At 44.4% G+C, this 12,401-nt stretch overlaps 1 protein-coding gene across 1 annotated transcript in view; it reads left to right on the top strand.

Annotated features, from left to right (window-relative positions):
* Positions 1-12,401, top strand: part of XRCC6 (X-ray repair cross complementing 6) — a 32,653-nt gene that overhangs the window by 4,839 nt on the left and 15,413 nt on the right. The window contains exons 3-6 of the mRNA XM_007941711.2: positions 1,422-1,560; positions 1,982-2,236; positions 3,671-3,854; positions 8,226-8,412. Of these exons, the coding sequence (XP_007939902.1) occupies positions 1,422-1,560; positions 1,982-2,236; positions 3,671-3,854; positions 8,226-8,412 (765 nt within the window). The remainder of the gene's footprint in view (positions 1-1,421; positions 1,561-1,981; positions 2,237-3,670; positions 3,855-8,225; positions 8,413-12,401) is intronic.

Here is a 12,401-nt window from a genome sequence, read left to right on the forward strand (position 1 = left end):
CACATTCCATTTCCTCCTTCTATGCCTGACTCTCCTCCTCCCTCTGTTGCTCCAGGTGAATAGAGACCAATTGTTGTGCCTTGGATGGCCGCTAGCAAGCTTTTAAGACCCCAAGCTCTACGTAAAGAATTAGGAGGTAGAACAGAAGCATTAAACATGTTACTAGTTCCATGAAACCATGACCCTAAACCACCAAACCAAGAACCAAGTGTGGTAGTTATGTTTATGTGTCAACTTGGCTGGGCCTGGTTGAGTGGCAGGGCAGCTGGTGGTAGTTGTTCCCCATGATAAGACTGGCAGTCAACTCCATGGTGGGATCTACCACAGGCAGCTGAGTAGCTGCCTTTGGGATGTGGTCTGCCTCTTGTATATAAGGAGAAGCTTTGAGAATGGTCTCTAGCCTATGGCACGCTTGGACCTTGCATGTAGCCGTGTCGTTGTTCAGCAGCCTGCCATGCTCTGCCGATCTTGGGACTTACAATGGACTTAAGTTAATGGCCTGCCGTGTGGTTTGGTAACATCAGGACTGTGCCTTTTTCCTTGTCAGCCTCGGGGCTTCTCAGCCTCAGCAGCCTGCAGCTGTCTGAGTGAAGAAACACCTCTAGCTCCAGTGGGCCGGGAGCAGGAGGCAGAGCTGGACCCCAAGGCTGAGGGGGTTCCACCCAGCCCCTAGAGCCTGGCACTTTGAACTTGGACTTAAAGCCTCCAAATTGTAAAAATAAACTCCTGTTTGTTAAGGCCATCCCATTTGTGGTGTATTCTTGTCAGAGCGGCACCAGGGAACCACAACACCAAGTCTTGTGAGGTTTTTGGTTATACTCATCCTCCTTTTCTGAGTCCTTCCTGCATTAGCATAACCTCACTGCCCCCTCCGTTTCCTGTGTACTCTTTAGAGTTGCCGTCAATTTGATCCCATGTGGATCCACTGCAGGGCTGTTTTCTTTTCCCCCTTGTTCTCCTGTAGCAGAGTCCTCTCCCTGAGAAGGTACGTTTTTAAGCCTCTCACTTATTATAGTTGTTAGTTGCCCTTGAGGCGATTCTGACTCATGGCCACCTTAAGTGTGCAGAATAGAACTGTTCTGTAGGGTTTTGAAGGCGGTACCGTTCAGAAGCAGATTGCCAGGCCTGTCTTCAGAAGCATGTCAGGGTGCATTCAAACCAGCAACCTGTTGGCTAGTAGTTGAGCACTTAACCCTTTGTGCCACCCAGTAAGGATTGTTTACACGTCTGTTACTGACACTCTGCTTTCTGTTACAGCTTGATGTATATGCCCCCCACTCTCACTGATTTATGAGTTTCCTGAAGGTAGGGATCATAGAGCACCTGACTTCATAGAAGTCACCTGATTTCATAGACGTCCATAGAACAGGACTTCAGTTTAGTGGTAAGTAATGAACTGAACTCTTACTTCCTTTTTTCAGTGCATCCTGAGTGTGTACACCAGCAAGATCATAAGCAGTGACCGGGATCTCTTGGCAGTGGTGTTCTATGGTACTGAGAAAGACAAAAATTCAGTGAATTTCAAAAATATTTATGTCTTACAGGAGTTGGATAATCCAGGTAAGTAATATTTTTATCCCTGTTGGGTTTCCAATCTTTATGGTTGTAGATTACCTCACCTTCCTCCCCAGAGGAGTTGGTGGGTTGCAACCACTGACCTCTTAGTTAACAGCCAAATGCTTTAACCACTACAGAGCTCCTTGATATTTTAAGAACAGTTTTTCCCTTACGTGAGCCTGTCATTACCATGAACGAAGAGGGCTGTGGAGAAAGAAGCGATTACACCTTGACTGACTGGGATTATGCGGGATTATGCTGTCCTGCAGAAGGGGCTTCTTGCTGGGATGTGGACTTTGGCTCTGTAGGTTCAGCAGCCCTGGGGTGAGAAGGGGACCTGAGGCTCTTCTGTTGCTCTTGTGGTAAAGGCAGCACTGACACTGTGGTGATTTTTCTGTCCGTCTGACTCCCTGCCTTGGATCAGGTGCTAGACGAGTGCTACAGCTTGACCAGTTTAAGGGGCAGGAGGGGAAGAAACATTTCCAAGACCTGATTGGCCATGGATCTGACTATTCAGTAAGTGAAGCGCTGTGGGTCTGTGCCAACCTCTTCAGTGACGTCCAGTTGAAGATGAGTCATAAGAGGATCATGCTGTTCACCAATGAAGATGACCCCCATGGCAATGACAGTGCCAAAGCCAGTAGAGCCAGGACCAAAGCTGCTGATCTCCGTGACACAGGTGGGCCACCTTTGAGTGGTCTCTTAAGTTGGCACTTAATTTTTAATTTTTTTTAAATTTTATTGTGATTTGGGCGAAAGTTTACAGAGCAAATTCATCTTCCATACAACAGTTCACATACACTTTGTCTCATGACATTTACTCTAGTCTCCCACAATGCAACAGCTCTCCTCCCACTTCTTCCTTATAGCCACTTCTTCCCTGTGTCCTTCCCTCCATGCACTCCTGCCTGTCAAGCTGTCTCCCTGTGCATACACAGCCCTTCTATTCTCCCGTGACTGATCTCTCCAAGGAGTGTATCTACCTAATGTAAATGCTCAGCTTACATGCTGTCTTTTGTTTGACTGGATGCCAGAATAGTGGGTTCAATTCTAGACCTGAAGGGCAGCTAGGGACCATAGTCTCAGAGGTTTCATCAGGCTCTATCAGACCAGCAAACCTGGTCCTTTTTTTTGTTTAATGATTTTGAGTTTCGTTCCACATTGTTCTCCCGCTGTATCCAGGATCTCCTACATAGATCCCCCTCCGAGTGATTGACAGTGGTTGCCGGGCACCATTTTGTTCTTCAGGACTCACAGGAGTATATAGGCTGAGGATCGCTCAGTGTACCAGTCCCTTGGACTAATTGTTTCCATGCATCTTTGGTTTTTCTTTATTCTTCTTTGCTGTGGATGAGGAAAGACCCATTCTTGGAGAGACCCATCATTGCATCTAGATGGAAATTGGCACTTAATTTGACTGCTTCTCTATAGTTGATGCCAAGTGTTTGCTTTTCACAATTCAGAGTAGAATGAAAGAATAAAGTGAAGCCAGGGGAACACATCCAGGTGACATTAACACTGAAATGACTATCCCATTAGCTGTCAAGGGCTCTACCAGAGGGAGCTAGTCTTAGCTTTGTTGCTGCCTTGAATGTGGATGATTGAATGAGTCATCTGAAGCATTGGATTTCCTCAGCCACTTTTTCTGAGTCCTGAAATTATTTCCTACTCAATCTAGTTCTTTGGGAGTTTTTCCAAGGCATATTTGAGCTTAACTGAAAAAAAATCTCTCACTTAGCGAAAATCTTTTTTTTGGGGGGTGGGTGGGGATACTTTTATTCTGATGTTGCATGCTTTTTTGGGAGAGGTGGGGGTGGGAGTATACACAGCAAAGATGTACCAATTTCTTAATCTCTACATGTACAATCCAGTGACATTACTTACCTTCTTCAAGTTGTGCTACCTTTTTGCTATCCTTTTCCAGTTATTCCAACACCATTATCTTAAACTCACTGCTCCCTAAGCTTCCCATTCAATCTTACGAGTTGCTGTTGTCAGTTTGACCTCACGTAGATAATTCTTTAAAAAGAAAGAGCACAGTGCTTAAACACACTTTGCTAAGTAAGATAGGAAAATTGATTTTTTCCTGCACTTTTGTCTCTCCTTGCTACAGGTGTCTCCCTTGACTTGATGCACCTGAAGAAGCGAGGCGGCTTTGACATATCCTTGTTCTACAGAGATATCATCAGTGTCGCAGAGGGTGAGGACACAGGGGTCTACTTTGAGGAGTCAGGCAAACTGGAAGACCTGTTGAAGAAGGTTCGCGCCAAGGAGACCAAGAAGCGCGCGCTCAGCAGGTGTGCTCTGAGCCTGGGTTAAGCGCCCACCAGGCCCCCAATGAGTCAAAAGCACTTCCTTGCTTTGACCTTCCTGGCTCCTTAGCTGCAGGCTGTGCTGCTTCACTGGGTTCTCTAAAACACTTGCTTTATTTCAGGATGGCACAAGCCGCTTATTTCTCTTTTCTCTGGAAAGAGCCGATATGGTCCTTCTCCAGACCAGCACAAGCTTCCGTTTCCTTGAGGTGAACAGCTCTGTAAATTGAGGAGAGCAGTAGCACCTCCCTGATGCAGTAGTGGTTAGCTTGCGCTCTCATTGGCTCTGACTCGGGCCGACCTGACGTATAACAGAGCCACTGTTCCCCCGTCCTGTGTCTTCCTCATGGTCTGCTATGTTTGCGTCTGCTGAGTCGTTAGGTTGTAATGAGAATTAAATGAAAAACAGTTATACAGCGGGGCCTGGAAGGTAGCAGAAACTCAGGAAATGTTAATTCACATTATTGTTGAAATTATGTTATTCTGATTTCTCATGAACTTGCCAGTCATAGGAACCAATTCATCAGATTATGTTTTGTTTTTTTAAAAAAAGAACATTGGTATTAGAATTCTAGGTGCTCCTCGATGTTTCTTCCTAAGAGCTCTCAGCTTTCATTTTAGACTGGTTTCGTCAATGACCCTCCTGACCTTTGGTCATTTTTGAGTGTTTTTAATATTGCACTGGCAGTTCTAGAAAATCCAAGAAATGATCTTAAAGAAACCATGACCCCACTCATTGGTCCAGTTTTGTCATTACGTTCCTTTCCTGTTCAACCAAGCACTCTGTCACTTCTTCACCCTTCCTGAATTAATGGATCCTTAAGTCTACCCCACACTTGGGTAGGGTTGGCAGGGAGGATAAAGCAGTGGTTAAATGTAGGTACTGGAGTCAGATTAGGTGGATTCTAGTCTGATCCTTCTACTCTGTGACCTGGGGTAAGTTCTGAACTTGTCTGAGCCTCAGTAAGATGGGAGCACAAAGGTTCCTCCCATAGGATTGAATGAGAATCAAATGGGATCATGCAGGCATAGTGCTTGGACATAGGAATTATTTATAAATGCTGGCTATTTTTATTATTTCGTGGAAGAATGATTATGGGATATTTGATATGGATAGTATGTTGGGAGATGTTTGAGAAGTAACAATCCCTTAGCGCTAAGGCCTAGAGAATTATTCAGCATATTCTTACTTATAATCAAATAATGTGTTGTTTTTAAGTGCCATTGAGTTGGCCTCGACTCATAGTGACCCCGTGTACAATAGAACGAAGCACTGCCCGGTCCTGTGCCAGCCTCACATCCTTGCTATACCTGAGCCCATTGTTGCTGCTATGGGTCAATCGATCACATTGAGGACCTTCCCCTTTTTTGTTGACCCTCCACTCTACCAAGCATGATATCCTTCTCCAGGGAATGGTCCCTTCTGACAACATGACCAAAGTAGGTGAGACCCAGTCTGGCCATTCTTCCTTCCAAGGAGCATTCCGGCTGCCCTTCCTTCGGAACAGATCTGTTTGTTCTTCTGGCAGTCCATGCTGCTGTCAGTATTCTTTGCCAGCATTACAACTCCAAAGCAAATAATAATCAAATAATAGTGTAATTTTATTGCATGGTTATTGTGTGCCTAAGTTCTTTGTTGACTTTATAACAAGCCTTTGAGATAGGCTAAAAGCTGTGTACTAGTAGAATTCGTTAACCTTAAAACACTTCACATGAAATTAAACATATTAAGCAACTTATTTTGTACCATGGGTTTCCACATTTTCCTTTTTAAGGTATGATACAAACTATGTGATACTATACTGTAACTTTTTTTTTTTTTCTTGTGATTTTGGTAAAAGTTTACAGAGTAAATTCATTTTTCAGACAATTCATACACATTTTGTTCCATGACACTGATTATAATTCCTGTAATATTAACAGTTTTCTTCCCACTTCTTCCCTGTGGTTCCCTTTCTGCTGTGTCGTCCTTTCCTAAGCGTTCCTGCCCTCTGAGCTCTCTCCCTATGCGCTGTCCTGGAGCTCTCCCATGGCTGATTGTTCTAAGGAGCGTGCCTACCTGGTGGTCACCGTATGTGCCTATCTGTTGTTTGGCTGGAAGCCACGGGAATGAGTTCAATTCCAGGCTTGAAAGGTGACTAGGGGCTGTAGTCTTGGGGGTCTCACCACACTCTTATCAGACCAGTAAACCTGGTCTTTTTTATGATTTTGTATTTTCTTCCATGTTGTTCTCTCACTCCATCCAGGATCTCCTGCACTGATCCCTTTCAAGTGGTTGACAGTGGTAGCTGGGTATCATCTAGTTCTTCTGGTCTCATGGTTATATAGGCTGAGGTCCACATGATCTACTAGTCCCTTGGACTAATTGTTTCCATATGTCTTTTGTTTTCTTTATTCTTCTTGGCTCTGGACAAGGGGTGACCCATCATTGCATCTAGATGGCCGCTTGCAAGCTTTTAAGACGCTAGTCGCTACTCACCAAAGTAGGATGTAGAATGATGTTTTTGTGTAGTATATTATGCCAGTTGACCTTGATGTCCTTGGGCCCATTGATCCCGAGCCTACGGGTCCAACAGTTCACTCCCTCAGGGTGGTTGGCTGTGGCCAAAAGTTATCATTATACTGTAACTTTATTGTAACTTGGTGTTATGACATGTTCTAGGTTGAAAAATCATTTGTGAATGTGAAAATGTAAGATGGGTGGAGGGAGTGATGGAGTCAGTGTTTTGGGTCAGAAACAGAACCAAGGTCACTTAAAGCCTCAGCACACAGTAGACCCAGCTAACCAGTGCTTTGTCGTGGGCACTAAAATTCAGAGGACACAGCAGTGTTTTAAAGTTGCTTTTGCAGACTGTATAGTTCTTTTGTTGGTTGCTCTTGTCAGCTCTGTTTCCTCAGCCTGTAGACAATTGGGGGTGATACCTAGGAACCCAGAAACCACTACGTGTTGGTGTGTTCATCACATCCATCTGGTACGTTGTGTTTTTATTTTCATTTAGTTAAACATTGTTTGAAAAATGTCTCTTGTGTTTTGTGTTTTGACTTAGGGATTATCTGGGAGCGTGTGATTTAATTTCCAAATACTGGGGTTTTCCCGGGTTTCTCTGTGTGTTGATCTCTGGGTTCCGCTGTGGTCAGGGAACATCCTTTGTGTGACTGCAGTCTTTGTGTGTGTGTGTGTTGAGACTTGTATTGTGGCTCAGCATATGCGCTTTCCTGGATAATGTTCCACTTAAGCTTGAAGAGAATACGTAGCATAGGTTATTTTTGTGTTTTGCTTTTTCTCACAGTATTGTGTACATTTTTACAAAACTAGAAAACTTTTTCAAGAAGTTCTGATAGCTGTTTAAGGTGTTAGAAGAAATATCCTGGAGCAGTATGTCAGAAAAGTCTGGAAGCTGTGGGGTAGACATTCTTGAATTTGAATGTGAGTTTTTTATTACCACATCTCGATTAACTGTCCTCCAAAACTGCAGTGGGGGAAAGGTATAGTTGCCAAAGAATATATGGGGTTTCATTATTAAAAGAAGGGGAAAGGGGTGCTAGACAAGCAGAAACTAGAGGTGATAATACAATACAAGCTTCCGCCTCTGCCTGAAAGCAGGGTGTTCCTGTGAGTCGTTTCCGAAGCCGTGGTGGTGTGACACGCAGAAGCAGTTGCCCTTGATTTTTTGGTAGTGGATAATATGGTAAAAAACCTTTAAGTATTCTCAGATCCAAAAAACCTACCAAATCATACCAGACAACAGAAAACCAAAGTGGCACACAGGCACAGTTCACGGCGATGACGGCTGGGTGCTGAGATGCTGAGTGTGGTTCCCTGGAAGGAGCCTGGCGACACCATTCTCCCTGCTCACTCTCTAATGGGACTCACTGCAAAACAAATGCTGAACGTGCCTTTCACATTTCCTCTTTTTTCCTCGAAGTGAAAATTCTTTCTGTTAGCGAAACAGGTACTAGTGTAGGTCTTTTGTCAAAGGGAAGCAGCATAAAGCAGACTTTCAAAAAGTGGGGGATACCTGTCCTTGAAGGGTTCTCAAGAAAATTAAGTGAGAAAGTAGTTGTAAAGTGATGGGTGTGGTGCCAGGCACGTAGTTGGTGCTCAGTAAAAGCTGTCACTGTTGTGCTACGTTATTTATCGTTATTTTAAGTAGTTAAGATATTTTGAGATGAACTTTCATATCATATACCCTGAGATGGTATCATTGCAAACTGCGGTGCATTGTATGTGCATTCTGAAAGCTTGTTTACGATTATTGGAGGGAATGAAACATAATAAGGCTTGAGTGCCATGAAGGAATTTTAGAAAGGAAAGTATAGTTTTTCAGTCCATACTTCTTGATTTTTCTCTTTCAGGTTGAAGTTTAAGCTCAGCAAAGACATAGCACTCACTGTCGGCGTTTATAACTTGGTCCAGAAGGCTATAAGGCCTTCCCCAGTAAGGCTTTATCGGGAAACAAACGAGCCTGTGAAAACCAAGACCCGGACATTCAATGTGAACGATGGCAGTTTGCTTCTGCCGAGTGACACCAAGAGGTCTCAGGTGGTTATGCCTTCTGACTCCTTACTAACTTTTGTCCCGTTGACAAGTTAATGGGGAGCGGACCCTGAGCCACCCCACCACTTAAATCGTTTTCATGTGTCTGTCTTTCTAGCCGAGCTAGAAGAAGCTGGGAGCAAAGACATTGGTCTTTAGAACTGTGACATCTAGACGGGTGCCCCCCCCCCCCATTATTTTGTTTTCATTTACTGTAGATTTATCTAGGAAGGTACGTTATGAAGCCTACATTTTAGCATTTTTTTAAAAATAGCAGTATGTTTTTGGAGAAGGTTTACATGGCAGTTTAGGTTCCGTTCAGCGCTCTCTGCACAGGCTGCTCAGTGGCACTGGTTACCTTCTTCAGAGTGCATGAATGTTCTCATTGTTTCCCTTCTGGTTGTTCCATTGCCATTCATCTAGTTTCCCTTCCCTTTCACATTCTCATCTTTGTTTTAAAGTCATTGCTGACCATTTGGTCTCATGTAGGTGATTTTTTATTTTTTATTATGATTTGGGTGAAAGTTCACAGAGCAAATTCATTTTCCAAACAGCAGTTCATACACAGATTGTCTCATGACATTGACTTCAATTCCCCACAACGTAACAGCTCTCTTCCCATTTTCTCCCCATAGTTACCTCTTCCCTATGTCCTTCCCTCCCATGCACTCCTGCTGCCTGAGCTGTCTCCCCGTGCATACACAGCCCTTCTGTTCTCCCATTATTGTTATCTCCAAGGAGTGTATGTACTGTAAATGTTCAGCTCATATGCCTGTCTTTTATTTGGCTAGAAGCCACAGGAGTGGGTTCAATTCCAGAAATGAAGGGCAGCTAGGGGCCATGTTGTTGTTGTTAGGTGCCGTCAAGTCAGACCTGACTCATAGCGACCTCTCCTTGGGTTTCCGAGGCAGTATCACTACGGAAGTAGATTGCCCAATCTTCCTTTCGAGGAGTGGCTGGTGGGTTTGAACCACCAGCCTTCTGGTTAGCAGTCAAGTGCCTTAGGCACTACGCTCAGGCATTTTAACATATAGGTGATTTTTTAAAGGAGCACAGTATTTATGAGTGATAGTCATTATTTTTTGATCCCATCTATTATTTACCTACAGGATGACCTCGGGTTAGTTTTGATTTCAAGGTTTGAAAAATATCTTGGGGCAGTACCCTTGGGTAGTCCTCCAGTCTTAACCAGTCCAGTAAATCATATTTTATTTTTTTAGGAATTTGAGGTCTCTTCTGTGTTTTTTTCCCCCACTCTATCAGGGTCCATCTGTCACAGCCCCTGTTAGAATGGTCCGTAGTGATAACTGGGTACCATCTAGTTCTTCTGGTCTCAGGGAGATGAGGCTGTAGTTGTTGTTGTTGTTAAGTGCCATTGAGTCGGACCCAACTCTTAGCGACCCCTCCTGGGGTTTCTGTGGCAGTATCACTGTGGAAGTAGATTGCCCAACCTTCCTTCTAAGGAGTGGCTGGTGGGTTTGAACCACCAGCCTTCTGGTTAGCAGTCAAGTGCCTTAGGCATAGACTATTTATTTTATAGACTAGTTTCTTCCTAAATTTTAGCATTTTAAAGATAATACAAGTTTAGATGTGCCCAGTAGGAGTTCTTGTGGCGCTGTGGTTAAAGTATGGGGCTGCTAACCAGAAGGTTAGTAGTTCAAAACCACCAGCTGCTCCACAGGAGAAAGATGAGGCAATCTGCTTCCATAAAGATTTTATAGCCTTAAAAACCCTATGGGGAAGTTATACCGTGTCCTGTAGGGTCACCTTCAGTCTGAATTGACTTGATGGCAGTGGGTTTTTATATGTACCCAAAATATGATACTGGGACAGAGATAGGTTGGTTGTTGTTGTTGTTATGTGCTTTTGAGTCGGCCCTGACTCATAGCGACCGCTCCTTGGGTTTCCGAGGCGGTATCACTACGGAAGTAGATTGCCCAACCTTCCTTCCAAGGCGTAGCTGGTGGGTTTGAACCACCAGCCTTCTGGTTAGCAGTCAAATGCCTTAGGCACTATGCTATCAAAGCTCCCAGAGATAGGTATAAGTATAGTGAGACAAAAGCTAAAATTTATGTTTATTAAATGTTACTAACTCATTCTGATGAATGCTAAAAAATAGCTCATTCTGATGTAATTCTTGCCTTCATAGAAGACAAAATGAAGTATGTTTATTTAGTAGGAAAGAATAGAATTGTCAGCCAAATCAGGGGAAAATGATGAGCTGTTTTTTCCTTACTATAATTTTTAATTACAAATTAGTTTTCTGATTCAGACATGTTGGTTTTCAGTGGTCTCTTGAGAGCTAGAAAGTTAAATAGGGCCAGTGTGTGAGAGAGATGCTGGTGAAAACTTCGGCCCTGGATCCCTCAGAACCCACTGCTCTGAGTTAAAACCAGTCTCATTCCTTGCTCAGGCACAATAGCAGAAAACGCTTTATAAATAACTAGGGAGATGAGGAACAAGGCTAGGTGTGTCAGCTTTGAGGTGGTCCTGTTTCTTTTGGGTAGAGATTAGATTTTATTTTATTTTTCCAAACCAAGTTTTCCTGATGCTCTGAAATGACACGTGTGCCTCTCTTAACCTGAAACCCACACTCAGGGTGTGGAACATTATCTCTCCTCGTCCCTCAGCTTTGCTTAGTCTATACAAGGAGTTGACATCTCAAGTTAAAATTGAAGGTGTCATCCTTCCTTTCTAATTAAGCGAAATGAGGGAGAGAACCAGATTTTGCTCAAGTTCGGAACATAGACGGATGAGCTAACTAAGATGAAAGATTATTTTGATTCGACCCATGGGATGGTTTTTCAGAGCACAGACTTCAAGCCTCAGCGTGTTTTGTCCTATGTCATGAAGGAGGAGAAGACAAGACATCTCCCCTTCCATTTGAAAGTAGCTGGTCTTCATGGTGGAACATCCACAGGTAGCCGCTTTTGTGGTCACTGAGTTTCTTTCTTGACACCGTGTGTCTGGAAAAACGTGAAGGGCTCTGCTTTTATTATGGGAATGCAAATTTGACTCTGCTGCTATTGCTAATCGCACATCCAGTGTCAAAACGCCAACATTAAAGTTTTGAAGTCACATTTATGTGTATCTGTGTCTGCCTCCCACACTGACTGGGACTAGCACAGTGTCTGAGGTAGGTAGGGCCTCTCATCCAACAAACAGGCAGCTTTGAGCATCTTAAAGAAGCCCTGCTGGTGCAGTGGTTAAAGCACTTGGCTGCAAACTAGAAGATCAGCAGTTCAAACCCACCAGCTGCTCCACAGGAGAAAAATGAGGCAGTCTGCTTCCATAAAGACTTACAGCCTTAGAAACCCTATGGGGCAGGTCTCCTTTGTCCTATAGGGTCGCTGTGAGTAAGAATCGACTCAAGGGCAGTGGTTTTGGTTTTCTGTTTTGAGCATTTTATGTTAAGGATGGTGCTTTGGGTTGGGAGCTCAGTGCCTGTTCAGCGAGGAAAGGAGAACATAGTTGGAGAGTGTGGCCTATGGCAGTGGACAGGTCTGGGTTTAAGGCCCAGTTTAGTTAAGTCACCTGGAGCAAGTTACCCACCCACTGAGCCCCAGTTCACTCATCCGTAAAGCAGGGCAGATGGGGATACGAGTGAAGCCCCGGCAGGGCTTCAGTAAACATTCATTCCCGGTTATTGGAGGAGGCCTCTCGTGAACCGTCTTCCTGCTCCTTGGACGGGAGCTGATTTTAACTTGCTGCTGTCATGTGGCAGCCATTTGGCGTCTCCATGTAGCCTCTGTCTGTGTGGCCCCTTGTTTTTTCCTCCCTGGTTTCCTTGGTGGCACAGACAGGTTCTCAGCTGCTGATTGAGAAGGTTGGCGGTTTGAGTCCCTCCAGGGGTGCCTCAGAAGAAGGGCCTGGTAATCTGCCTCCAAGAGTCGAGCTACTGCCAGCCCCGTGAGCACACTTCCACGCTGACACCCACGGGGTCGCTGTGAGCCACGGCCAGCCCCGTGAGCACACTTCCACGCTGACACCCACGG

Source organism: Orycteropus afer, unplaced genomic scaffold, assembly GCF_000298275.1.
Source record: "Orycteropus afer afer isolate SDZICR_OR568_19922 unplaced genomic scaffold, OryAfe1.0 scaffold00083, whole genome shotgun sequence".
Classification (NCBI taxonomy): domain Eukaryota; kingdom Metazoa; phylum Chordata; class Mammalia; order Tubulidentata; family Orycteropodidae; genus Orycteropus; species Orycteropus afer.